Source organism: Lepisosteus platostomus, chromosome 9 (genome assembly GCF_059453375.1).
Source record: "Lepisosteus platostomus isolate fLepPlt1 chromosome 9, fLepPlt1.hap1, whole genome shotgun sequence".
Taxonomy (NCBI): Eukaryota; Metazoa; Chordata; class Actinopteri; order Semionotiformes; family Lepisosteidae; genus Lepisosteus; species Lepisosteus platostomus.
The window spans coordinates 61,575,037-61,602,714 of NC_142619.1; the positions used below are offsets into that span (position 1 = coordinate 61,575,037).

Genomic DNA, 27,678 nt, shown 5'->3' on the forward strand with positions numbered 1-27,678 from the left:
AGCTTTTCTAAGAACAGCTTTTATATACAAGAAACTAATACTATTATTAATTCATTTAGCAATGATCATAAAACTTAACATGGTAAAATGTAATTAAATGACACCCATCGGGGACCTACGCTTGTAGATCCTTTTCAAGAGGATTGGAGGATTTGGAAAAAAAACAAAACAAAACCGATCCGGGTAAAGGAAAGGAGCTCTCCCAGTGTCGGGCGGGAAGGTCACATTACAACATCGATGTGCCTGTAACCCTGCCAGGCTTTCAGATTGCACTTCTGCAGCGCAGATCCCAGCTGCCTTCCCGGGCCCACTTCGTACGTCTCGGGGAACTCGGCGCCCTGCCTCCTCTCGTAGATGGCGTGCACCGTCTGCTCCCACTTGACCGGGGACACCAGCTGCTTCAGCAGCAGGCGCCGGATGTGCTGGCCGTGCATGTACTTCTTGGCATCGACGTTGGAGTACACGGATATCTCCGGCTTCCTTATTTCCACTTTCTTCAAGACCTCCCTCAGGGGCTCGACGGCCGGCTCCATCAGCGCGGTGTGAAACGCGCCGCTTACGGGCAGCAGCTTTGTGCGCAGGAAGCTGAACTTCCTCGAATTCTTCTGCAAGAATTCCAGTGCCTGGAAAGAAGAAAAAGTAGCCTCTAAAACAAAAAAAGAGTTTCAATCTTTGGCTGGATGTTCAAAAGAGCCTGCCAAACAAACAACAGGTCAATAACTGCTGTGGCTGGCCTGATAGTGCTCTCACAAACGTGGAACGTTCCAGACAGGGAAATTCCTCACATTTTTTGCAAAGGAACTTCCTTCCACATTTAAGAAGTTCAGGGTTGTATGTGTTGATGCAAGGAATCAACAAGTAACATATGTAGTAATGTTTTGCACATACAGTGGTGCTAGAACGTTTGTGAACCCTTTAGAATTTTCTGAATTTCTGCATTAATTTGACCTAAAATGTGATCATATCTTCACCTAAGTCATAACGATAGATAAAGAGAACCCAATAAAACAAATAACACACAAAAAGGATATAGTTTTTCATTCATTTATTGATCAAACTGATCCAACATTAAACGTCTTTGTCGGAAAAAGCATGTGAACCTCTAGGATTATCAGTTCAGTTAAGGGGATAATTAGAGTCAGGAGTGTCAATCAATGGGATGAGTGAGTTTGGGTGGCCCTGCCCTATTTAAAAAACATAAACCTGAGCCTTCACTACCAAAGTCTGGTCTTCACCACGCTGGTTTGTGAACGCATGCCATGCCTCGATCAAAGGAGATTTCTGAGAACCCCAGAAAAAGAGCTGCCGATGCTCATCAGGCTGGAAAAGATTACAAAATGATTTCTAAAGACTTTGGGCTTCACCAGTCCACTGTCAGCAGATAGTGTACAACTGGAGAAAATTCAACACCACTGTCACTCTCCCCAGGAGTGGTCGTCCAACAAAAATCACTCCAAGAGCAAGACGTATAATATTCCGGGAGATCACGAAGAACCCCAGGGCAACGTCTAAGGATCTGCAGTCCTCTCTTGCTCTGGCTAACGACAGTGTTCACGAGTCCACCATCAGGCAAACACTGAACAAGAAGAGTGTGCATGGGAGGATAGCAAGGAGGAGGCCACTACTCTCCAAGAAGGACATTGCTGCCCGTCTAAAGTTTGCTAAAGACCACCTGGATAAGCCAGAAGACTACTAGAAGAATGTTCTGTGGACGGATGAGTCGAAAATAGAACTTTTTGGCTTAAATGAGAAACGCTGTTTGGCGAAAACCAAACGCTGTATTCCAACATAAGAAGCTCATCCCAGCCGTGAAACACGGTGGGGGCAGGATCATTGTGAGGGGCTGTTTTGCTGCCACAGGACCCAGATGGTTTGCTACCATTGAGGGAACTATGAATTCTGGATTCTACCAGCACATTCTACAGGAGAATGTCAGGGTATCCGTCTGTGAACTGAAGCTCAACAGAATGTGGGTCTTGCAGCAAGACAACGACCCTAAACACACAAGTCACTCTACCAAAGAATGGTTGAGCAGAAGAAATTTCACGTTTTGGGATGGCCGAGTCAAAGTCCAGACCTTAATCCAATAGAAATGTGGCAGGACCTGAAGTGGGGAGTTCATGCAAGAAAGCCCCCCAGCATCACTGAGCTGAAGCCGTTCTGTAAGGAGGAATGGGCTAAAATTCCTCTAAGCCGATGTGCAGGACGGATCAACAGTTACTGTAAACTTTTGGTTGAACTCACCAGTTACTGAAAGCATAGGTTCACATACTTTTTCCGACAAAGAATGTTGGATCATTTTGATCAATATATGAATGAAAATGTATATCCTTTTGTGAGTTTTATTGGGTTCTCTTTATCTATTTTTATGACTTAGATAAAGATCTGACCACATTTTAGGTCAAATTTATGCAGAAATTCAGAAAATTCCAAAGGGTTCACAAACTTCCTAGCACCACTACGTCTATAGAAGTTACCAAGCTGTCCCATGTATTATACAGAAGAACGTGTTCAGAGGTTGCACAGGGGTCAGGAGGAACACGACATGCTGTGAAGACATGAGAGGACGGTGAGGTACAGGGGGGAGTGCTTCAATCTCCCGACTCAAAACCGGAAGGTTGTGGGTTCAAATCCCAGGTGAGAAACTGCTGCGGCTCAGATGAGTAAAGTGCCTCATGCTCATGCTGCTTCAGCAGATGCAAAGTTGCGTCAGTGGGTCATCACGGTAAATGAGGATTTATTTTTTCTTGACTGGTTGAATAAAACATAAAATGACGCGCGCATCAGTGATCAAGTTCAGGACTGTGCATATTAAATTCACAAGCCTTTTCCTGTCTTTTCACGCAATCGGCTTGCAGGAGGAAACCACCTTCCACTTCTGTCTGAAACCTCAAGGCCATTTTACCTGCAATCTACTTCATCATTGACCTTGAATAATAAGATTACGAGCAATTTGACATTGAATCCCAATACATGACAGAATTTACTACATAATCACTTCTCACCTGAAGCTTTGTGGCAGACGCCTATCTGCACGCTTTCCTAAAAGATAGTCTTCTCGTCAAAATGCTGTACCTGGAGATGCCCTGCGATCACTCTGCCATCTGGGAAAAGGTAGCTGGAAATGGAGCACACCGGGCTCTCTATCCCCAGACTCTCGCAGTGCTCCCGGGCCATCAGACAGGCGTAGCCGTATTTAGCCTGTGCCTTCCCAAGGACCGCCATCATTCCACTCGGGATCCTGTCCGACGCCTCCTGCATGGCCTCGGCGCGGACCTTTACTGCGTACAGAGCTGCAGCGAGGGAGAAAGAAATCAGCAATCCGGAAATAACGCACAGTTATTAAAACCGAGTCAACACACAGCAATGTTTCAGCTGACGAGTGGACCGAAATGGCCACTCGGCCGTTTGTTCAACAGAATACAACTGAGCTCAACCAAAGGGTAACCCTAGCTGTTAAATCTTAAAGACTGCGAGGACAAAGTCTTTAAAGTAAATGGTTTTTAAGAGGTCACCTCCACAGGTTAGGTTACGAGGAAGCATAGAGGGGAACATCTCACCTTTAAATAATAAAGGCAGACTTTTTTTGCAGAATTGTGACTGAACTCCATTCTGTTCTTTTTAGCATTTAAATTATTTTAACAGCCTCATTCCTCCTCTGTTCATGCTATTTTTAATAACAGACAAATAATCCACATTCTAAATGCCCCTTGTACTGTATACAAGTTAGTCATTATTTACCTAAGGCCTCTGTAACAACAGATTCGAAGGTTTTATCCCAGTATTGAAAATTCCTTGTTTCTAAACAATAACACAAATCTGTCCACAATGACTTACTTTATCTGTGCTGATAAGGTACTGATTTAAAGTAAGCTACCCTTTGACCAGCTGAGACCTGGCCTGTATTGTAACCTTCCTGACTATAGCAACCAATGCTGTGTCCATAATAACATCTCCAAAAACTACAAGACAGAGTCATTTCTCCTATAAATCGCAGGCCTACGAACATGCACACACAGATCAAAAAAAGAGAGCAGTTGGTACTCTTAATGCAAAATGTGACTAAACAACATCAGTGTTGCAGCAATGCAACAGTCATACAGACAGAACACTAATCAGAACCAGACCTATCCTGTAGAGCTAGAAAACCCAGCCAGAGCAGTCGCAGGTAGCCTTCTGGTAGATTTCTGACCCACGTCTCTCAAAAAACCCATATTCAAAGCACAAGCTATGCATCAATGAAGAAGAAACCAAAAAAATTTAGTGCTGCAAGCTGGATTGCATTTATTGCAGCCATTCTTTTACAACAGCCATTTTTTTAATTCAAATCTACAAATGCTTGTAGAGTGTTTTCTTAAAACTGTTCAGTAAAACATTGTTCCAAAGAATGCCGAAGAATAAGGATATGTTGACCAATCCAATCAAAGATCTAGGGATCTTGCTTATTAAAGTTATGTTAAGTGAGAAAAGGAATGTTTCCGCTCGTTTCCCATCGCACTGCGAGTTGGACTCCCCGCGGTGTTATGGAAAGTAGCCTCAGGCTGTAGCTGTGTAACTCGGCTTTCCCGCACTGCGGATTAGCACTGTTTGGGAGCCCCCGAGGAAAAGGGAGCAAGCTGAGCCACATGCACTGCAACCAACCAGGAGCCGCGCTCGTCTGCTTCAGGGGTCTCCAGCCCACCGCGCTCCTGCCCGGGAGGGGTTCACGGTACGACCCAGTGGCCGAGCCTCGATTCCGCGGCCAGAGCTCCACGCCGCACACGGCGAGCTCAAACCCCCCCATCCTCTCGTTGCTCTTACCTTCGGCGAAATCCAGCGCCCCCGCGAACACCAGGGCGGCAAACTCCCCCAGGCTGAATCCGGCGGCGGCGACGCATCTCTCGATGGCCTGGAAAACACGACAGCCCGGCGGCTCAGCTCAGCTCAGAGGCGCGTCTCCCGCACAGCGCGCGCGGTGAGCTTCCACCTCCGATCGTCCCCCGCTGAAAGGACGACTGGTGCTATAATGAGAAAATCCCTCCCTGCGTTTCCAACCACAGCATCACCATCAGAGACGTCACACGTGCACAGCCCACAGCTCTGTTCCAAACCGCGCAGAGCCGTCAGCCCAGGCGAACCGGCTCAACCCCGCCCTGGTCTCCCTCGAGCTCGGCTGGTGGAGCGGCCTCTCTCTCTCCTCCGCTGTGTAGCGAGGCTGCCGGTGCAGAAGGCCCCACAATTTGATCACCCTACTGTGTACGGAGGGCTCTGCGGTCCCTCGGGATGGAGGGCGCTATATAAAACGCAAGGAATTATTCAAAACAAGCTCACTTTGCCGGCTTGTAAGAAGAGCAGCATGGCTTGCCCTTTCTAAAATACACTTTGTGATGCAGTACCGCGGAGGAGAACAGCTCCTGGAGGAGAGGTGGCTCTGTGGCTCAGGATCTGCGCCTGTGGCTGGAAGGTTGCCGGTTTGTATCCCGCGGCCGGCAGAGGAATCCTACTCTGTTGGGCCCCTGAGCAAGGCCCTTCACCCCAGCTGCTCCAGGGGTGCTGTATAAATGGCTGACCCTGCGCTCTGACCCCAGGCATCTCTCCCTGTCTGTGTGTCTCATGGAGAGCAAGCTGGGGTCTGCGAAAAGACAAATTCCTAATGCAAGAAATTGTATCTGGACAATAAAGTGATCCTGAGATCGCACCCCTGAGAAAGGCGCTTCACTGACAGTTCTGCAGTACAATGCCAGGCTGTGTAAGTGGGTAAAAGCATCAGCCAGATGAATTAACTAAGCCTCGTGTCAATCTCAAGTGGAAATAAACATACAGCAAAACCTCTACCGCTGCCGTACAAACCCTTCACCGCTAGAAACAGCTGAAACTTCTGCATTAAGACTCCAGACTGTACACATTCTGGCACATCACTGAACTCAAGCAGAAGCGCTCACTGCCGCTCAGTGGAGGAAGTAAATGTACCGTCACATGGGAACACTGACAGCAGGGTTTTCGTGGTTCAGCCTCTCCACGGCCGCCAGCGACGTGACGAACACGGCGGGCTGGCAGTGCACGGTTTTCAGCAACTCCTCCTCGGGGCCGTTCAGACACAGGGACAGCAGGTCGTAGCCCAGGATCTTCTCGGCGGCGCCGAACATGTCCCGGACGTTTTGATACTGGGTAAGTCCTCGGCCCATCCCCACGAAGTGGTTGCCCTGGCCGGGGAAGAGCAGCACCGAGCACTCGCCGGGCTTCCTCCTGGCTTTCCCGTCTCCCAGCTCGGCGCTGTCCAGCAGCTCAGCCGCGGACGGGGGCTGTCCGCCCTGTACGGGACCTGTCGGGCACTCGGACAGAGCTCGGAGAGACCCGAGACTCTCTCTCCCGGGCGTCGCTCTCGCCCGCAGAAACAGAGCCCTGCACCACCACCGCATGTCTGTTACAGACGCGTCTGCGGGCCTCCTGGGTCGCCAAAACGAGGAGGGCAGCCTTCAGTGTCGCCGCCCTGTTCAGAAAGAGAGTTTATACACGTTTTTAGACAGGCTCCGCCACCTGATAAATAATTAACCGCGATTCACATCCCAAGGATACGTTTCTAAAATAATAATTTTTTAAAGATCTGTGGAACGTTCTGAAACCTCCAAGGGATAATTGATCATCTTCATTCCCCCCAGAGCAGTAATGCATTTACTTACTACAAGCATCCATGTGGTTGCACAGCATAAAATCTCCCTCCACCTCGGATAGGTTTTACCCACGAGTCACCAAGGGCGCCGCCATGTTGTTTGGTCACGCATGCCCGGCAGTGACGTAGAAGACTCCTTCCTCCGGGTACCGATCACGGAAAACAACACTGATTTCTGGGACTTCGAGTTCTTTCAAAATAAAAGACCCTGAAAAATTATACTGAGATTGGATAAAGATGGTAAAATTACTGTAATGTCTGAGACGACACGAATATTCTGAAGCTATTAACTTTTACAAAATAATTACTATACTGTTTGAAATGCAGTATGTTTAATTAAAAAAATAAACAAGGCATAATTACTATAATAATTATAATTATAATTATAATAATAACAATTATAATTACTATTATGAATATCTGAAAAATATATAATTTCTCGACTTTATTACCACATTTCCTTCCACATGTATCAGTTTCATCTGTAGCAGCAGAGAAATTTCATAACAGCAGTCCAGTGGTAGTCACAGATAAGCGCTTAGTCAGCAGTTTTTAAAGATCTTTTAAAGACAGTTTGACAATGATTAATTAACACAACAGGAGCTCTGAAGCCTTGGCAGTTATCGCTGGCCTTTCATGGTCTGGCAATAATTACAAAGGCTGGACAAAGGCTAGGCGGAATGAGTGCAAAGTCTGGCGGAGGTGCTCAGGGATTCTGCAGGACCAGAATTGAGAACCTGCTGCTCAGCCATCCCTCCTGTCGCTGTGAGCTGCGGGGTTCAGCACCGGCCTGGCCCCCTGCCTCATGTCCAGCTGGGACAGGGCCGGAGCGCTGAGCCCGTGGCAGGAGTGACGTCTCCCACCTCCGAGATCCGGACAGTGTCTGGCTCTGGCGAGGCAGGGGGAGGGTCTCTCGGGGGTTTGGAGTCATCAGCCGTCAGGAAGGAGGGCAGTATGTGTGCGTGAGCCCGGAGCTCACGAGGAGCCGGGTTCGAGTGCAGGCGGGGCCAGGGAGAGCTGCTGACATCACACATCATGCATTTCACCACTGACTCTGTGCCACCTGACAGCTTACTGCTCTGTTCACACACTTACAAAAGAAACGTGCCAGCATTGCACTGATTTCCAGAAGCAGGTCTTAATACTACAACTACTACTAATACTACTACTAATAATTATTATTAGATTATATATAATATATAATTATAAGCACTAGACTTATATAGAACTTTTCTGAACACTCCACTCAAAGCGCTTTACAGGAAATGGGGATCCCCTCCATTATATCCCCTGCACCGACTACAAAGATGGGACCAAAGCTGCAGAGCTCAACATAGAAAACATCTGCACAACAGAGCCGTTCAAATGGCATCACAGGATTGAGCACTTTGCTCCACAGAGCTGTCAGCTCTGCCTGCCCTGCGCCAGAAGAGCTACAATACTTAATGAGAACGCAGTGTGCAGAAGGGTCAGATTCTGTCGAAGGACAGCAATTGATCTAGTATTACGGTGACATGATCATGATTACTAATGAACTCAATAGTAAGAGGTTGGACCACAGAAGCCAATAGCGCACTTTTGGAATGAATTATCCATGTATTTCTATAAAATATGCATTGATGTTACTTTGCAAGCTGGAAAGAAGTTTTAAAACAGATATCATGTATATGGTGAAACTAGTACACTCAGTATAGCAATACGTTTAACGCTATAGGTTTTCCACATTCCTGTTCGCAGGAAAGGAACACCAATTCCTAACAGTCTACCACTTATGTAAAAATCCACATTGAACTGCAGCACCGAAAGTCTACAGGGTTGTGTCAACTGCTCGCAGTAGGATGTCATTAAAGACCCATCAGAGGATATCCAAGAAGGTGCTGATGTAGCTCTGGATTGTATTTCTTTCTGTGTAGACACAATTTCCCCCCAAACCCTGAAGGTTGTTCCCCAGTAATAAACACTGGGTAACCAAGAGTCCCAGACATGCACTTTGCTCTTTTTCAGGGGGACACAGAGCTCAGTAGGACAAGGCAGAAAGAGGTGAAAAGTGAGAAAGCTAAGGACAGGGAAAAAGAAGAATATCATGGTTGTGGGTGATATCAGACTAGCATGGCAGGACATATCTCTCAGGAAGGTAAAACCTAATACTGTACCTGTGTTAAATGGGAAATTATTTAAATTTGTTTGATATGAACCCACAAACATCTCTGCTAATAGGGCTGATCTCCTAATATCAGGAGAGGTCATTCAAATGAACACTGCAGAGCTGTGCTGGCAGCTTAGGAGAATTAATGTGAGGAAAAGCGCAGGTCTAGGTAAGGTGTGTGGAAGGGGTTTGCAATCTCGTGCAATATTTTTAGTTTGCTTTTTCAAATGTCCTTAAATTTGCAAATCATCCCCTCTCTGTGGAAGAAATCGACTATGATACTATGACCCAAACTGCCAGGCTGAAGATCTGAAGTGAGCTACAGGCCCTAACCCACAGATCTCCCCCACTGAAGAGTCTGGACAGAATCGGGAAGCAACACCTCACAGAGCACACAGGACCTACTGCAGTTCGCAGACAAGGAAAGAAGGGGGGTCAGCAATGCTGTCCCAACAACATTAAATCTGGTCCATCAGCATCTTGACCAAGCAAAGCCATTCGTAAGGATCTTGTTTCTTCATTTTCCTCCGATTCTGATACAATACAATCACCATGGCTGGCGCAGAAACCCTCACATAACAATGTTGTGACATTTATGAAAAGGGTCAGATTACTGGCTTAGGAAGTCAGCTATTGAAACGTCCAACTATTTTAATTCTTTTCTACAAGTCATTTATTGAAAGGGGCTTAGCATACGGTCTCTCTTGACAGTTTGGCAACATCAGGACTATTATTTGTATTAGGTTTGGAAAATAACTTAATCAACTTAAAAAGCCCCTGCAAACACAATGATTTCAATAAAGGCCAAGAGCTTTATGGAGTGTGTGTCTCACCCCCCTCCGTTGTGAATTTACACTGCTCCTGTCTAGGAGACACCTCTGTTCCCCAGGTATAACAGTAACAGACTCAACAAATCTTTTATCCTCACTGCAATCTCTCTCTGAACGTAAATTAATTCTTATCTCCTGCATCACTGTATTGTACCGTCTTCTCTGTTGGTAATGTTTGTCTTCCTTGCTGTATTGGATTGTGCCATAAAACCAGTTTCCCCCAGCGGAATACTAAAGCTCCATCTGAATATTGAGTACACTTTATGACCAAACCAAAAATTTCAAAGACAAACTTATAGTGAAAAATGTCTTTAATAGTTTACAAAATGTGTTAATTAATTTCTTATTCATGAAAACACTAAAGGCTTACAGTGGCTGTCAGTATAATGAGATACTGATGTATTCTTGTTTTCTCTTAAGTGATGATATTCTTCAGCTACAGAGAGCTCAGCCCCACTCTGTCTTCTGAATTCAGAGAGTATTTGTGATTACTTTTTCATTCAGCTCAAAGAATAGAAAAGGGATCTCTTTGCAATGTACTGTACAAGTTATTAAATTAGCAAGGATGAGAACTGTTGCTGACAGAACGGTTTAGCTTGCAAGGCAACTAACTAACTAACCTGAGTGAGCAGGTAAACAAGAGGCCACACAGGTGGGTTTCCATCACCAGACAGGTTAGGAAATGTGATGCAATGTTGTGAAATGATTTTTGTTTTTTATAGGAACAGCATGTTTCAGTTCTAATAAAAAAAGGGTTGCTGTTTGACAAATAAACTGAAAATGTCTTATCTCCTGTAAGTGGCTTGTTGTTTATCCCCACGGATGAATCTCCAACAATCCGTACAAGCTCTGAAAAGCTGACGCTTCTGCTCTTCAGTGGATGTTGGTGTACAACGTCTGCCTGTACTCCTATATAAAGGCACAGGCCCGAGGGCTGCTGGCTTGCTTAGCTCACGGTGGTAGCTGGCTGGCAGCACTGGGACGACCCTTAGGTCACAGACAAGCCTCCTGTCTGCTGCCCGTTGGGAAAACTACACAGGAAACAGAGCGATTGCACAGACACGCTTGGACGTGGGGTTGGCACCTTTCACATGGATGTTGGATCAGCCCCAACCCGCAGAGCTGATGTCATGGAAGTGCCAGCGTTGCAGAGGGCGTCCCTGAGCCACCCCTCCTGCCTGTCAAGAGGCTCGGCAGCATCAGCTCCAAAGCCTCAGACGCCCCACGGTGGACACAGAGGGGCACCACTCCAAAATCCCTCTTTAGTGCTCTTGGCCGTTGGGTTCCATCCTTCTTCTGTTGGCTCCTGAAAGGCTGATCTTCTGCAGGTCTTCTTCAAGCCCCTCATCCTCAGAGGAAGAGCTGCACTCGGAGACCGGCATGTTCCCGGGACAGCGTCTGGCGATGAACTCTTTGCTGGACAAGGCTCCTCTCCTGCCCAGCGTGCCCGGGTCCCTGCTCTGTGCCTGCTGGCGCTGGTCTGGGCACAGGGGAGAAGAGGGTTAGCTTGGCACTGCTCTCTGCGCGCGGAGGTGGAAGTAAATCAATAAATAATTCACACCAGAGGACAATGACGTTACACAGATGGGCTTGAAACAAAACATATGGGCAAGTTCTTTACACAAACGGGGGTGGGAGGTTGAAACACGTTTCCCATTCATGCTGTTGAAGCCAATTGTTTCAGTCAAGGTCGATTTGCTAATTAGCTGAAGGGCCTCCTCCCGTTTTGTTCTTGTCCTGTAAAATCGAATGCGTCTTTGCTGGAAGACACTTATTTGTAAGCGGCAGTCCCATTCCCTAGTGCTGCGTCTCTCTCTCTCCGTTACTGGTGGTGAGTGGGGCGAGCTGGTTGTGCTGGTATAGGGATGCAAGGAGTCACAGTTCAGTGAAGGTTTGAGATGGGTTTAATTGTGACGGAAGTGACCACTTCCAGAGGACACTGGGAGAAGACACACAAGGCGCATCTCCCTCACCGTCCTGAACTCCAGCAGCGTTACAGGGGGATTTACAGTCTGAGTCCGGCCTGGTCACCCCATGTTATCCCCATGAAAGAGGGTTTATGAGGGACCATTCCTGACGATATTATCCCCACCTTTCAGCTGTTCCCGAGACGTCGGGTGCAACAGCAGGGGTCTGTTTTAAGTGCAGCGACCCCCAGGCCAGAGTCAGACTGCTACACGGGCGATTGATCTGGTTACTAGGCGATGCACACTGACGGCACCCTGGCTGCCGTAGACCTGCCTCACCTCCCGGTGCGATGGGCTGCATCAGGCGGTTCAGCTGAACGTTCCAGTGTTTCACATGGCGGCTGGCCCTGCGCAGCTTCTTCTGGGCCACCTGCAGGGGGAGGGCAAGGGGCAGAGGCCAGGTGTCAGAGGCAGAGAGAGCAGACCAAGCAAAGGAAGTGGATAAGGCCCACCTTGCCCGTTTAAGAGAAAAAAAGTCAGAATTATTTGTCACCTGTTGCCCTTTTCATGAAATTCCTTATCCGTTTATAATTTGCACCGTGTACTGTATTAGGACAAAAATACACTTCAGGGTGGCTCCTGCCACTGAGAAAGTGTTGCTGAACCGAGCAGCAGGTCCCTGCGCTGAGACAGGACCTGCCCAGAACAGGGTGACAAAGCTAGGGAACACAGAGGCCAGATCCATACTGGGACAGGAGAGCAAAACTGGGCTCGAAACAAAATTAAATTATATTAAATGGAAAATTAGATATTAACCTAAGGCCACAGCTGACCGGCTTGCGTGAAGACCTTGCTGATTAAAACACCCAGCAGGCGGACAGTTGTACTAGGAATGAACTGTGTAAAAACTACCTGAGGCAGCCAACATGTAAGTGGATTTTATTGGAATTATAGTAACGCAATGTGAGAAATACATCTGCCAATTGGTGTAAAAAACCTTGTACATGAGAACGTCAATGAAAAACTGAAATGAAATTGAAACGTCGATTTGAACAATCAAGTTTGGGATTTCGGTTTTGTAGAAACAAATGATTAAGGATGAGTATGGTAAACAAAAATAACATATTGCCACTTGGGAGAATGTCAAAAGGTGGATATCAGCCTCATGTATGTATAATCTTGCCTGCAAACAAAGGCTCCAACTGGTTTTATTGGTAAAGAAAAAACATTTTTGGCGTTTCCAATAATGCACCACTGCCAGCTCGCATGTGGTGGGCATTAGTGCCACTCTCTTGTGAGCAGAGCAGGGAGCAACAGAGGGCTTTTCTCTGTTGGGTCTGTATGTCACTAGCGTGACGCCATGGTGATCGAGCCTTGGTCTCATAGTGACACAAGCAAGGTTTGGAAAATTAATGGAGCTCCTGTCAAGATCCTTACTACTCACAAATAATAGTGATAATAGTGCTAAAACAACACAAGACACTAATGTTACCAAACAACAGGCAGAAGAGAAATTAGGTGCAAGGTTGTCAGATATTGCATGTGAAAATGAATAAATCATTTTCTTGTTTTTTTTTTCCCTTCTGTGCTGTTTTTGTAACTACGTGCTGCAGCCTGGCGTGTGTGTGCGTGTCCCTCAGCCCCTCACCTGAAGGTCGTGGTTGCTCCTCTCTCGTGACTCGCGCAGCCTCTGGAGCTCCTGGGAGGCCGTCTCAAAGGCCTGGACCTTGTCTGCCACTTCAGCTTCCAGCATACTCCTCTCCAGCTGGGCCTGCTGTAAGAGCAGGTCCTGCTCCTGCTTCAACAGGCTGAGATGCTGCAGCTTCTCCTCCTCCTGACTGAGCAGCCTGACGCACACAGACAGACACAGGCGCACACAGTTACAAAGAGGACAGATGATCAGATGGTGGGGCTGTCTGTGCTTGACCTCTCTGCCGCTGAGCCCTGTGCCCTTTTGTACTTTTATAGCTTTTAAGGCCAGGTGAGAGCCTGGTGTCTGTGTAACTGAACTTATTGAGAAGGAGGCCATGCTGACCACCTCTCTGTCACAGCTGTTAAATCAGGTTGGAAATCAGTTGCTTCTGTCTACATTTTACCGTTCTTTCATTTCAATCTCAATGGTTCAGACTTGCGTGTTCATTGTAAGCATTATTCTTCTTTAAAGAGCAATTCCAGTACATACTTGTGAATATTATTCTATGTGAAAGAGAAGCCTCTTTAAGAGAGATAATAAAGATTAATTTTGATGTGCTCCAGAACCAAGCTTTCTTACTTAGCCTGTGCAATACCAGAGTGGGGTTCTGAAAGCCACAGCGCCTGACCTCTCCTGCTCCAGCCGGGCTGTCTCCTCCTCCAGCCGGGCCTGGATCTCGGCGTTCAGGGCTCTCTCCAGGCTCTGCTGGGTCAGCTCCAGCTCCTCGATCCTGCGGCGCTGGCCCCGAGCCTCCTGCTCCTTCCGGGCGATCTCCGCCGCCATGCTCTCACGGACCTGCGCCATCACGGAGGGGCGATCGCACAAAAAAAGCGTTTAGGATTAGTTAGGATTGTGAATGAGTGAGCGAGGACGAATGAGCCAGTGTGTGTTGGGGTGAGCGTCTGGGCTCCCAGGTGCACTCACCCTCTCGGCCTCCTCCAGCTGTCTCTCCAGGCTGCGCTGCACCTCCAGCTGCCTCTTACGCTCCTGCTCCTCCTGCAGGCGGCGCTCCTGCTCCTGCTGCCTCTGGAGCACAGAGCACACATCACATCACGCATTGTACCACTGCACAAATGTATGGGCGTGCGAGTTCTATGTATGGGCGAGTGTGTGTGATGATATTCCCACTATATCGAAAGAAGGGAATTTTATGTTAGAGGAGAGGTGGAAGGATTGGAAGTGTGCATCTATGGGTATGTATGTGTGTTGTGTAAATGTCTATGGGTGTAGACTGTACTCGGCCTGCCCGTCCTCCTCACCCTGACGAGCTGCTCCTGCTCCAGCTCCTGCCTCCCCCTCTCCTCCTGCAGGACCTGCAGGCCGGGCGGCTCCTCTCTGGCGTGGGGGCTCTGCTGTCGCTGCTCCCTGCGCCGCAGCTTCAGCTCCCTGTGCAGAGACGTCTTGCCCTCCGCCTGCAGCCGGATGGCCGTCTGAATGGCTGGGGGGCGAGAGGACGCGTCGCACTGAAAACTGAAACCGCCGCGCGCCTGGGCCACACGTCTCCACAGCGGCGCCTGCTGGCCTGGCGGGGTCAGCGCATCCCAGACAGGGATTCGGGGACTGGCGATCTGCGTCTCGTTTACACAAACCCCTGAAGAAAGGCTCAGACGAAGGAGGTCAGACTCTTGCAGCTTCTTCTTTTGTGGCTGTGGAGGCGTCAGGCCCGCTGTCTGTTTCCACCTCTCCACCCACACAGCTCAACCTCTTTTGTTTTGTTTCAGCTCGCCAGTGCAAATAAAGTTTCCCGAGGAATGACAGCAGCCGAAAGGTTGGGAGAAATTAGAATCGTTTATTGGGATGTGAAGACTTGGCTCAACCTGCTTGGCTGAGGGTCAACCTCCCGGCCATTGGAGGGGGGACGATAGGACCCCCCAAAAGAACCAAGCGGGACCCCCCGTCTCCAGGGCAGAAAAACAATGATTGAACTAATTCAGCTGAGGAGAGAAAGTGCCTGCTTGAGGATACCGGGGTGCCGAAAAGGAGTTTATGGAAGAAGTGGATGCCGCAGAGGTATTCTTTGGTGGTGGATACCTGTACTTTGAGTGAGTTTCTGCAATAGCAAACGAAGGATGATACGGTGAGAATATCGAAAGAAGGGAATTTTATGTTCGCGGAGAGGTGGAAGGATTGGAACCCCTTCCAGGCAGTCCAGTAAGAACTGAGAGTTCGAGGGGCAATCCCGGAGAGGATAGTTTGCTGGGCCAGCTGGAGATAGCGATGGAAGGAATGATTCAGAAGAACGCGAGTTCCAAAAAAGAGGTACTGTGCATAGATTCGGTCTTGCATCTGGTGCCAAGTTCCTGAATTTCTGAAATTGAAAGCGAGAGTCAGCTATCTCATTAAAGTGGCCTGGAATATGAGCTGCTAGGAGGATGAATTGGTGTGTGAGAGAAATCCATTTAAGGCGGCGGAGAAATTTCATGATAGATTGGGATGAAGACCTTCCTTTGTTGATTATATGAACTACTGTGGAGTTGTCTGACCGAACGAGGACTGATTTTTTGTTTCCAATTGTGGCCCCGAAGAAAAGTGGCAACAACAATTGGGAATATTTCAAATAAGGCTGATGACTGGTCAGCAAGAGGGATTGAAGAGAATTCGGGAGGCTAAGAGGCCAAAAAGCTTTGGTCTTGGCAATAGCCTCCAAAATCAATTGAGGGGGCTGCGTCCGTGAAAAGCTGGATATCCTCGGGATCAGAGAGGAAGTCGTCGTAGAAGAGAGATATGCCGTTCCAGTTGGCCAAAAATAACCGTCAAAGCCTGAGCTTGGATTTGCAGTCGGCTGAAAGGCTTACGTGGTGGTAAAGAGAGGACATAGAAGAGGCGAGGTCGAGAAGGTAGGAGATGAATGACCATCCCTGAGGAATGATACGCATAGCATAATTGAGGTGGCCGAGCAGAGTGAGAAGTTTGCACAAAGAGGGAAATTTGGTGGAATAATAGGTAGATAAACACCCGGATCCCGTCGATCCTGTCGCGAGGCAGGGAGGCGGAGAAATTGATGGAATTGAGAGTGATCCCCAAGGAACTGGATTGTGTGAGAGGGGCCGGTTGTTTTGTCCATGGCGAGAGGTACTCCTAGTTTCCTAAAAACGGAAATAAGTGTGGAGGAGGAGAGTCTATAGTAGGGAAATCGTCAAGAAGGTGGACGAGAAAAGGAAGCCTATAGTTATTCAAGAGGATCCAGCAGAGAGCTTCGGCTACGGTACCGAACATTTTTGGGCCACTCCTGCTTTAAAAAGTTAGGCGGACTGCAAAGAGATGCCAGAAGTCTGGGTCGAGAGGCATGACTTGAAAGGCTCTAGAGATATCGGTCTTAGCGAGGCAGGCACCCGGACCTGCGATTTTGATGAGAGAAATGGCGTGGTCAATTGTGGCATAGTGAAGGGAGAAGTCTGAGCTGGGAATGAGGCTATTGAGAGTTGGCACGCGGGAGTTATGAGGGGCTGACAAGTTGATTATAAAGGCATTTTTTTTTTTACCAGAATACTCATGGACCGCTATGCCGATGGGATTGATGCGGTATACAGGGAATGGGGGAGAGTCAAGTGGGCCGATCATGAAACCGTTCTCGACTTTGGATGCTAGCAAGGAATTGACAGACTGGGGATCAACGGTAGGAGACTGCAGATTTTTGCAAAAGACAGGGGAAGAAGGAAGTGCGCACAGGCCTGGTGAGAACCCAAAGGAGTAAGATGCGAGTGGAAGAGGGGTCGGGATGACGGAGCAGTTCGGAAGTAAGAGCGGGGATATCGATTGGGGTAGACGGATAAGCCAGTAGTCATTTGGGAATGCTGAAAGTGGAGAGAGTGTGGAAGGGCCGGCAGGGGCAGGCAGAGCGAGCATGAGCTTCGCCACAGAAGCTGCAAATGTGAAGGAACCTGGAGCCTTGGACTCGGCAGCAAGGAGTTTAGGGAAGGAAGCTGAGTGGAAGGGGCTAGGTGCAGTTGTCCAGCAGAGGTAGGGATTGGTTGGGGGAAGAAACACGGACACAGATATATCGTGACAAGACAAAACGGAAGATGCGACAGGCAGAGGCGCAGGCGGCCTCGTGGTCCTCACGTTGGGATGAGGGGCAGCGGCGCGGGTGATGTCATCAGAGGGCGCCGAGGTTTCCTTTGTGTAGACTGCAGTTAGGTACAGGGAAAACGGAGCTTTTTGGGAAGCGGTTTTTTTTTAAAAAAAAAAAACGGACGCCATATTTTCGAAGTATCCTCTGGAGGCGTGCTACGGTCCAGTCAGAAATCATGAGAGATGATCCTGGAGAAGGGGGAGCCGATGTGCGGCGGCGGGGACGTCCTCGTGAGAAGCGGGGGTTATTTGGAGACTTTGCAATAGAGGAACAGGAAGGCTGGGTTTGCGATGAGAGAGGGACTACGACGGCGGAACGCAGTCTTCGGCCAGGAGTTGGATCTTGTGAGGACTGGCTGGGAGATGAGTGGCGCTGGTGTGGCACGGCGGCGGATGGAGGCGATGGGACGGAGGTAAGGGGAGCGGTCGGACTGGACGAGGGGGGGTAGGGGAGTCCGAAAAGTTCTTCATCGGAGCAGGAGATTGGCAGATCCATGAGAAGGGAGCACGGATTTGGGCTACGCGAAAACAAGCCATGCGGAAAACGAACGAGGAAGAAGAGCGGGTGACGTTTGGTATATATGGAGACCGGTTGCTTACGTCAGGAGTAGTGGGAATTGCAGCAGCTGTGTCGAATGAGCTCGGCTGCCTTCACTCCTCCCGAACTTTCATTAAAAACTCCATAAAATAAATCAGAAAAAAGGTCCCTGCACTGGCTGGCCGATATCCGGAATGCACTCTGTAGTTAATAAAAACCTCCAGAGCCATGTTCTCCTCACCTTGCACCCACTCCAAGCGCTGCTTCTGGTCCGACGCACTGATCTCGTAGCTTCTGGTGGCTGCTTTCACACAGAACAGACAGCGCTTGCCCTCCCTGTCTGGAATGGACTGGAGAAGAGCACAGGTTCAGATACAAACAGGCACGGGGGGGATTCACACAGCTGATGACTGGTGATAGGAAAGGAATAGCATAACTGTTTTTTACCATAAAGAAGGATGTCCCTAAGTGCTTCTGTCAAAAAAATTGAGGTATCTTTTACCTATTCTAAATCATAGGGGGAAGTCTTATTGAATTGAAATCAGAAAATGCTTAACAAGTACATTATAACGTATTGAACTCCAAAAGAAACTTAGCACTTATAACTACAATAAATTCAAAATCTGGAAAAGGGCAGTCTTTGTTTAAATCACAGACACTGATATTCTACAGTTCAGATATTATATAGGTAAAGGCATTATGCTGATTAACATTTGTCATAAACAGCTTGCTTAACAGAATGTCTAATGTAAAAGTCACGGGCTAGTAGTGTGTGTAGTCATGACTGGAAACAATACTGCACGGTAAATGTAAACCTTGTACATCTGTGACTCATGCTTTGCACCAGGTTGCAGATGCTGTCCTCTTGTATTCTGCACTATTGCTCTTGCAGAGCCTGGACAAGCATGTGCCTGTTCACTGGTCTCAGAGCCACACATCCCACGATGCCACACATCATCCCAGCTCATCCCACAAATAGTCATTAGTCAGTAGTCAACAGTCACAGTCATAACTATTATCTTGTCAACTGTCATGTTTTTATCTTTCCAGGAAGCTGTTTTTACACGAGTCGCATGTGTGCTGTCCTGCTCCAATGCTGTCCCATCAGGATGAGCTCTCAGGAAGGGAAACAAACCAAGTGAGTTCCCAGTACTTGATCAATGTAGACCCATGCAGTCAGGCAACCACTGATCACAAGCAGAGATCTGTAGAGTGTAGTTCCTACTAGTTCCTACCTAGACCATCACACTTGGCCCTTTCCATTGATTGACCTGTTAAGATTACTTTATTAGCCATATACAATTTCTACGATACAATTGCATTAGGAATTTGTCTTTTCGCAGACCCCAGCTTGCTCTCTCTGAGACACACAGACAGGGAGAGAAGCTGGGGGTCAGAGCGCAGGGTCAGCCATTTATACGGCGCCCCTGGAGCAGTTGGGGTTAAAGGCCTTGCTCAGGGCCACAACGGAGTAGGATTCCTCTGCCGGCTGCGGGATTTGAACCAGCAACTTTCTAGCCACAGGCGGAGATCCTGAGCCACTGAGCCGCCACTCCACCCAGTTATTGGGTTTCATTTTTACGCTGACGATACTCAAATATACATCCATACCAAACCCGACACTGACGTGGCTGTCTCTATTCTATCTAATTGCATCTCTGACATAAAAATTTGGATGACTCAAAACTTCCTTCATCTTAACTGTGACAAGACTGAAGTCATGCTTATTGGTACCCCCCATCAACTTCGTAAAGCCAGTCCTGTAACCCTGTCTGTAGATGGCTCTGTACTTGAGCTTCAATCAAAATTGAAAAACCTTGGGGTTATATTCGATTCTGGCTTAACATTCGACCCACATGTACAGCATACTGTCAAAACATCTTTTTTTCACCTTAGAAATATCGCAAGACTACGCCCTATGCTATCATTAACTGTGGCTGAAAAGCTGATCAACATATTTGTATTCTCTCGAATTGACTACTGCAATGCTCTGCTCCCTGGTGTATCTAAATCTACTCTGAACAAGCTGCAGTATGTCCAAAATTCAGCAGCCAGAATCCTGACCAGGTCTAGTACAAGTGTTCACATTACTCCTATCCTGGAGTCCTTGCACTGGCTTCCGGTCAAATTCCGCGTAGACTTTAAAATCCTCATGCTCACCTACAAGGCTTTACATGGCTTGGCACCTCAATACCTGTCTGAACTTTTATCGCCCTACTCCCCACCTCGCAACCTCCGCTCTTCAAATTCTGCCCTCCTTACTGTCCCCCAAGCCCGTCTACATTGTATGGGCGACAGGGCCTTCTCCTGCTATGCCCCCAAGCTCTGGAACTCTTTGCCCAAGGATATTAGAGAGTCACCTTCTCTAAACTCCTTCAAATCCAGACTCAAAACCTTCTTCTTCAGAAAAGCCTTTACTTAACTGGTTCCATTCTTCACCCCTCTGCTCTTCTTAATACCATCTTCCACGGTCTCCTCTATTGTTATTGTTGTATTGTTGTAATTATAATTGTGTCCTGTCTTGTGAAATTTTCTTATTTATTGTTGTAATCTTCTTATTTATTGTTATTGTCATCCTGTAAAGCGCTTTGAGAAGCCACCTTTAAAGGCGCTATATAAAATAAAGTTTATTATTATTATTATTGTCGTGCACAATATTTAGTGCATCATTCTGCACATCAGTGACATGCCTGCTGCCAATCATAAGTACATTATAGAAGTTACAAGGGAGAGGAGGTGATTCAGCCCATGAAGCCAGTATGGTATTTATCGACTAATTGATCCAAGGATCTCATCCAGCTGTTTCTTGAAAGAAGTCAGGGTACCTGTTTCAACCACATGGCCTGTTGCCTCCTGTTTTTTGTTTTAAATGCACATCCATTTAGTTTTCACCAGTTCCCTCTAGTTCATCTTTCACAGTTCTTTCCGAAGAAGGTCGCTGACACTGTCTGAGAGGATTTCGAATTCTTGAAACAGGTTCCCTCTTAGTCTTCAAGTCTGTTCCTCATTGTCCTATAGGGTTATCTATACAAAACTTTGCTTGATTGCTAAAGAGTCCTTGGTCTTCTTGGCTGTGAGTCCAGGTGTTGCTCTTATCTCTATGGTGATGAATGCTGGAATACACTGGGCCTCCTTCTGGTCATCTGGCTGTAGACATCAACACATCAACTGTTGAGGCACCACCTCCCAGTTAAGCCCCCAATGTGTGGACTGTAGTGACCAGAAACCATGGGATTGGTAGTGGGGAAACAATCACAAGAAGTGAGCAAAAGGACGTGTCGGCCTTGGTGAAGGCTCAGGACTCATGGTCTCTCAATCTCTCAAGGATTCTTTTTAACTGTAATGTCTTGACGGATTAGAAATTGCTGGCTGTGGACGCACCAGGAACTGAGCTACAGTGCAATCGCTTAGTCCATCTTGATCTTCTCGTTCTCTTGAAGGCACAATGATGCTCTTTTCTTCAGAAGTGTGACATAATGTTACCTGCTAGTGCAGACCCACTCCAGTGAGAGGACCTGCTAGTGCAGACCCACTCCAGTGAGAGGACCTGCTAGTGCAGACCCACTCCAGTGAGAGGAACTGCTAGTGCAGACTCACTCCAGTGAGAGGACCTGCTAGTGCAGACTCACTCCAGTGAGAGGACCTGCTAGTGCAGACCCACTCCAGTGAGAGGACCTGCTAGTGCAGACCCACTCCAGTGAGAGGACCTGCTAGTGCAGACCCACTCCAGTGAGAGGACCTGCTAGTGCAGACTCACTCCAGTGAGAGGACCTGCTAGTGCAGACCCACTCCAGTGAGAGGACCTGCTAGTGCAGACTCACTCCAGTGAGAGGACCTGCTAGTGAAGACTCACTCCAGTGAGAGGACCTGCTAGTGAAGACTCACTCCAGTGAGAGAACTTGCTAGTGAAGACTCACTCCAGTGAGAGGACCTGCTAGTGAAGACTCACTCCAGTGAGAGAACTTGCTAGTGAAGACTCACTCCAGTGAGAGGACCTGCTAGTGCAGACTCACTCCAGTGAGAGGACCTGCTAGTGCAGACTCACTCCAGTGAGAGGACCTGCTAGTGCAGACTCACTCCAGTGAGAGGACCTGCTAGTGCAGACTCACTCCAGTGAGAGGACCTGCTAGTGCAGACCCACTCCAGTGAGAGGACCTGCTAGTGCAGACCCACTCCAGTGAGAGGACCTGCTAGTGCAGACCCACTCCAGTGAGAGGACCTGCTAGTGCAGACTCACTCCAGTGAGAGGACCTGCTAGTGCAGACTCACTCCAGTGAGAGGACCTGCTAGTGCAGACTCACTCCAGTGAGAGGACCTGCTAGTGCAGACTCACTCCAGTGAGAGGACCTGCTAGTGCAGACTCACTCCAGTGAGAGGACCTGCTAGTGCAGACCCACTCCAGTGAGAGGACCTGCTAGTGCAGACCCACTCCAGTGAGAGGACCTGCTAGTGCAGACTCACTCCAGTGAGAGGACCTGCTAGTGCAGACCCACTCCAGTGAGAGGACCTGCTAGTGCAGACCCACTCCAGTGAGAGGACCTGCTAGTGCAGACCCACTCCAGTGAGAGGACCTGCTAGTGCAGACCCACTCCAGTGAGAGGACCTGCTAGTGCAGACCCACTCCAGTGAGAGGACCTGCTAGTGCAGACCCACTCCAGTGAGAGGACCTGCTAGTGCAGACCCACTCCAGTGAGAGGACCTGCTAGTGCAGACTCACTCCAGTGAGAGGACCTGCTTACCTCCACCACACACGTCTTGTCCAGCGGGATCTCTCCCTTCCTCTCTTTCATGTCCTCGCTGACGTAATACAGGATGCCGGCAGGCTTGAGCACGAACCAGCGCTCATTCCAGTTCCTGCGCATGTGTCCCTTCTTCCACATGTAGCCCTGAGGACGAGAGCACAGCCCCTTAGAGACAGACTGGACAGCCGCCCCCCGGAGCGATCTGTTTCCTCAGTGGGATTCCTTGTCACATGTGTGACCAGAGCTGGACTCTCCAAAAGACTGTCTACTCTTCCTTGAACAGACTGGCAGCTTGCCTTGTCTCTGTCCAGTGAAAATTGCTCAAGTTCAGTCTGGTCCAGGCTCTCTCATTGTGTGACCAGGGAACCAGCCAAGGAGTTACAGAGCCATTCACAGCTGGTGCGAGACCACAGCTTCACAGTAACACTCCCTTTCTGCTCTGTGACCATAACTGTCAAGCAACTGCAACCCTCTTTATTGTTCTTTTTCAGAAAGCTGACATTCCTGCTGAACTTTCTGTGCCCCGTTTCCTGCTTAATGGGTATATTTGTACAATATATTTTGTGAAATAACCATAGAAGGAGAAGGAAACAAATTTAAACCTTTGGTGGTACTTTTCTATAATGAGCAAACCCTGTGCACAGCCATAAAGTTCATTTTAAGTTTCTCCAGCATTGCAGGTCTTCTCATACAATGATTCTGTGGTCCACTGTCTTACCTTTTTCAACACGTTGTGGTACATTTCTTGGAAGACCTCGTCCAGAGCTAAGCTAAAAGACTCAATGCTTTCGACGTGGAGCAGTTTCCCAGAATTAACTTGTTCCAGGAAGGTCCAGACTGACATCCCTTCCAGAAACTCGGCTTTCAGGGAATAGAAAGCATCCAGCTCCTGACGATTCCACTCCAGGCTCATGGCCGCCGCGATTTTCTTCAGCAGATACTCCACCTGCAGTGCCAGAGAAACAGGTGACCTCCATGACCCCCACCGGTTCACTGGACAGAAGGCACATTCCTTCATAGAGAATGGAGCTAACTGCACCCACTGCCCTTGAACTTCGGTGCTAACCGTTTTCAAGAGGAAACAAGCACTTCGAAATACAGCGCACTTCCTCCATTTCTGCAAGGTCTTTTGTGTAAACCCTAATACCAGGGAATTAATACTGGGAATCTGAGACTCTGGTTTCCACCAGGATGCCCTCTCTCTTCCCCCCCTCTGCAGGACCCCTGTCTTGCCATGCTCTGTTCCAGCTGTACAATTGTTGGGGTGCATCTGCTCATGACTGTCCCCTCTCTCTATTCCTTCCGAAAGAGAGGCCTTGTGCTTTTTCTGTGAGCACCCTGACGTTAGTGCTCCAAGCACCTGTTAAATTCTGATTTCTGCACCAGGCTCTTTACACCAGGTGGCTCCAAGACACGTGCTGTTCATTGAAACATACTCCAAGACGAGTTGTTCTCTCAATGGACTAATGAGTAACATGGTTGCAAGCGAAGCGTGCTTCAAATGTGTAAGTAGGTCCATCTAATAATTCTTGCTGTAACCAGCCCGTTCACAATAACTTCTCATTTACCATGAAGACTGAGGAGCAGCGTAACCTGAACGGCTTTTGGATGGTGTGAGGAAACCCAGGGAGAAGGTGCACACTCCCCACAGACAGGCTCTTATCACCAGGTGCAAGCCCAGGATCAGGAGCCCTGGATGCAGCAGTGCTAACCACTCTGCCTTTGTGCCTTAGATATAGATGTAGAAATAGATGCAGATGTACAGTAGATAGAGCTGTAAAAACTAACCGGGGCAATTGAATCTATCCAGCAAACACAAAACCCGTGAAGAGAACATACATTTCAGGAGGATCTCTGCCTTGCTGGCTGTTTGATGCCCCCCTTGCTAGCCTAGATTACTACTCAGCACACTGGGCAACAGCTCTCAAACCCAGGGGGCCTGTTGGATGTCTCCATGGAGACCAGAGATTCTATCAGCTGAATTCTGCGGTTATCTGCTTTGACAGGAAACCAGTTCTGCCGAGGAGGAAGTCACGGGGGCCGCGAGCGCATGAGCCCTCTCGGCCCACGTCAGTGGAGGGAGATGAGGAGCGAGATGTCAGGGTGCGTGGGCTCTTTGAGGTCTGCTGCAGCCTGGGGACTCTCCTGGCGCACAGCAGCACAGCCTGCTCCTTCTCATGTGGGGCACTAACCTCAACTCCCTGGCATCTACCACCAGCCATCAAAGCTCTGTTGATGCTCAGTAGTGCCACACGCCCTGTGGGAGCAGCTGAGGGTGGGTAAACAGTGCACATTAAAACTGCTCTGATCGTGGGCTGATCAGGAGACTCAACGCAGTCATGAGCTGTCAGAAGTACCCCAAGAACGGGAGAGAGAACTGAGTGAGGGAAATGTGAAAATTCAGAAATAATTTAGACCAAGACCGTTTATGCTTTAAAATTTTTCAATTCTCCATGTCAATGCCTGCTTGTAACCAATGAAACAGTCTGCCTTGCCTCATCCGGTATCATGACGAGGGGATAGGTGTCTTCTGACAACAGGTTGAACAGGCAGAAGAGTCTGAAGCAGTCTCTGCTGGAGAGGATGCCCAGCTTGTTTGTGTCGTAATTCTTCTTGGACGTCATCATCCAACACAGGTCATCAAAGGCTTCCTTGTTGAAGGTCCCCTCTCTGGCCTGATGAAGAAGACATTCCGTCATATTCAGATAAAAGCACATATTCCCACAAGGGCAGGGGGAGCTACATACCCAACTGGAATATCTTTAACATGTCCTAAGAAAGGATTGTGGGCTATATGGCCAGTGCAATTCAAACGACCCCACTCTACATCACCTCCGTGCATTTTGTAAATCTGGCTTTCCCGTTCCCTCCTGAAACACATCACAGTGCCCCAAATCAGCCCACAGTGCTCATGATCAGCACTGACCCATGCATGGCATGTAGTCAAAAAGGAACAGTGCATATTATTGCTGACATGTCTTTCCATCATCCTTATCTGCACTTCAGAAACACTGGCTGTTCCATTTAACCGCATTTAACATTTAGCCCCCGAAAGATTCAGACACAGTTACGGCGTGAAGGCACACATTCACTTCATTGCAATCTGCTCACTTTAATTCATTATCTATTTCAAGCAGGCAAAAAGTGTATTAGAGAGGCCGAAAGAGAAACAGGAATGCTGCATCGTAGGCTAAAATGAATAATGAAAGGTTCTTTCAGCACTACAATAGCAAAAGGAAAGTAAAAAGGATGAAGTAAAATATATCTAGGATAATAATGGGGATTAATGTCCTAGAGGTAAAGATGGAGGACTTTTAGACACCAAAACAGATATTTATTATATGAATATTTTACTCAGGTCCTTAGCAAAAAAAACCCATCTACAATATGACTCAGGTCGCAGAGAGACAGAGTTCTGTATTTAATCATAACACAGAAGAGGAAGTGTTTCAGTTAAGTTAAGATGAACAAATATGTAGGGCTTGCTGGTATTCTACCAGTTAAAGTACACTTTGAATTAAACTAAAGAATTATCTGGGAAGAAGTAAGAACCTGGGGGATAGTCAACATGGATTAAGGTAGGTCTTAATATTTTAGAGCTCATTGAACAATTAACTACACCAGTGGTTCTCAAACTGTGGTACGCGTACCGGCAGTGGTACGTGGAGTGCCGCCAAGTGGTCCGCCAAATGACCCTGGAACTGTGTCGTGTGCACTGAAAAATCGGGACGGGTTTTCATATTTTGTATTTTAATACGTGTCGAATACGCAGCCTACGTACTACGATACAGTGTGCGCTAATACTTCAGTGGACACAAGAGATACTCTGTAATTCTATACCACTCTATAGGAATGTGTGCTACGGATGCAAGTGACCAATTGTATTTAAAAAAGCTACTGTATCTCCAGCAAATAGGGAGAAAGGAGAATGTGCGTAATTTTGGAACAATGCCAACGTTGTAAACACAGGAATGCATAGAAATGCGTGCTACGAACGCAGGTAATCTTGTGAGCACACGAAAGCGTGATAACAGAAAAATATTTAAGAACTGTTCTAATTTGAGAAAAATACACCGAGCGTCTCTGTGTTTCGCTCCCATGCGCATGAAATAAAAACTTTAAATAAATACGGAAATAAAAACAGAAACGCGGAAAAATGCAAGCTTGCGTATTGCTAAAGCAGGTAAGCTACACTATTTTTGAAGAACCTTATTTACCGTTGGCAAAAGAGCTGACACATATTATGTGTAGAGAAAAAGCTGCTAAAGAGCTCGACCTGCTGCCCCCCTCCCCCTGAAAGACACAGTCATTCATAGAATTATTAAAATGAAGGATTATATCAAAAGTACACTGATAGAGCGCGTTAAGATGAGCAGATGTTTTTCACTGCAATTAGATGAGTCTGTAGTCGATTTGGCCAATTTGCTCATTTACGTTAGATACGAGTTTGAGGGCACGTCTCATGAAGACTTTCTGTTCTGTAAACCGCTACCAACAGGAACTACAGGAGAGCACATATTTCAGCTTCTGAATGAATTTATCGAAGAGAATGGCATCGACTGGATGAAATGCGTCTGAGTTTGTACAGACGGTGCTAGAGCAATGACCAGCCAACACAGCGGTGTAGTTGCACGAATTGGAGAGGTTGCTCCAGAAATTAATGTACGCATTGCAACATCCACCGCGAGACCTTTGCCGTCAAGAAAATGCCTGACGATTTAATATCTGTTAGACTCTGTTGTAAATTAATTCACATCTGGTTTGCTCAACTAAACAGGCTCACCCCTCTCACTGAAATGGTGCTTTTTTATTAGTTGTTGTTAATATTTTTTTTTCTGTAAAACACTTTGAGAAGCCACCTTTAAAGGCGCTATATCAAATAAAGTTTATTATTATAATATTTATTATATGTATGTGTGAGTGTGTGTGCACGCGCGCTCATGTTGGTCATTGAGAATTTCTGGGGTTCCTATGAGATGATGACTTGTAGGTGGTACTTGGATGCTTTGGTTGGATTAGGGGTGGTACTTGGTCCAAAAAGTTTGAGAACCACTGAACTACAGTAATAACACACACAGAACATGATGTGGTATATTTATATT

General features: G+C 47.6%; 2 protein-coding genes and 1 long non-coding RNA gene across 5 annotated transcripts in view; 1 reads left to right on the forward strand and 2 right to left on the reverse strand.

Annotated features, from left to right (window-relative positions):
• mcat (malonyl CoA:ACP acyltransferase (mitochondrial)) lies at window positions 1-6,792 on the reverse strand. Of its 2 annotated transcripts, none has more exons than XM_088646038.1 (5): window positions 6,660-6,792; window positions 5,970-6,469; window positions 4,801-4,888; window positions 3,076-3,293; window positions 1-623 (listed from the first exon to the last, which is right to left on the reverse strand). In XM_088646038.1, exons 2-5 carry the CDS (start codon window positions 6,396-6,398, stop codon window positions 222-224), a joined length of 1,137 nt encoding a protein of 378 aa, XP_088502164.1. In that variant the 5' UTR covers window positions 6,399-6,469; window positions 6,660-6,792; the 3' UTR covers window positions 1-221. The 2 variants fall into 2 exon arrangements, with proteins under 2 accessions (XP_088502164.1, XP_088502165.1); XM_088646039.1 differs by having other exon boundaries at window positions 6,703-6,755.
• LOC148655409 (uncharacterized) lies at window positions 6,007-13,790 on the forward strand. The gene is made up of 2 exons (XR_015941270.1): window positions 6,007-6,147; window positions 13,146-13,790. It is a non-coding gene; the product is annotated as an uncharacterized LOC148655409 (long non-coding RNA).
• LOC148655410 (differentially expressed in FDCP 6 homolog) overlaps window positions 9,919-27,678 on the reverse strand; it is a 25,744-nt gene continuing 7,984 nt past the window's right edge. The window contains exons 3-12 of one of the 2 annotated variants that reach the window (XM_088646026.1): window positions 25,072-25,251; window positions 23,295-23,522; window positions 22,574-22,720; window positions 18,076-18,184; window positions 14,485-14,663; window positions 14,150-14,245; window positions 13,854-14,020; window positions 13,181-13,379; window positions 11,872-11,962; window positions 9,919-11,105 (exon numbers count right to left, since the gene is read on the reverse strand). In XM_088646026.1, coding sequence (XP_088502152.1) covers window positions 10,888-11,105; window positions 11,872-11,962; window positions 13,181-13,379; window positions 13,854-14,020; window positions 14,150-14,245; window positions 14,485-14,663; window positions 18,076-18,184; window positions 22,574-22,720; window positions 23,295-23,522; window positions 25,072-25,251 — 1,614 coding nt within the window. In that variant the 3' untranslated portion in view covers window positions 9,919-10,887. Of the gene's footprint in view, window positions 11,106-11,871; window positions 11,963-13,180; window positions 13,380-13,853; window positions 14,021-14,149; window positions 14,252-14,484; window positions 14,664-18,075; window positions 18,185-22,573; window positions 22,721-23,294; window positions 23,523-25,071; window positions 25,252-27,678 lie in introns of both variants that reach the window. The other variant, XM_088646025.1, reaches the window with a different exon arrangement.

What these genes read in the sequence shown, in the direction of transcription:
- mcat (XM_088646038.1), bottom strand. Translation starts at nt 6,398, where the DNA reads ATGCGGTGGTGGTGCAGGGCTCTGTTTCTGCGGGCGAGAGCGACGCCC. An exon ending in TGAACCACGAAAACCCTGCT is followed by an intron (nt 4,889 to 5,969) that starts GTCAGTGTTCCC and finishes CGTGTTTTCCAG; the next exon opens with GCCATCGAGAGATGCGTCGC. An exon ending in GGCGCTGGATTTCGCCGAAG is followed by an intron (nt 3,294 to 4,800) that starts GTAAGAGCAACG and finishes CCCTCGCTGCAG; the next exon opens with CTCTGTACGCAGTAAAGGTC.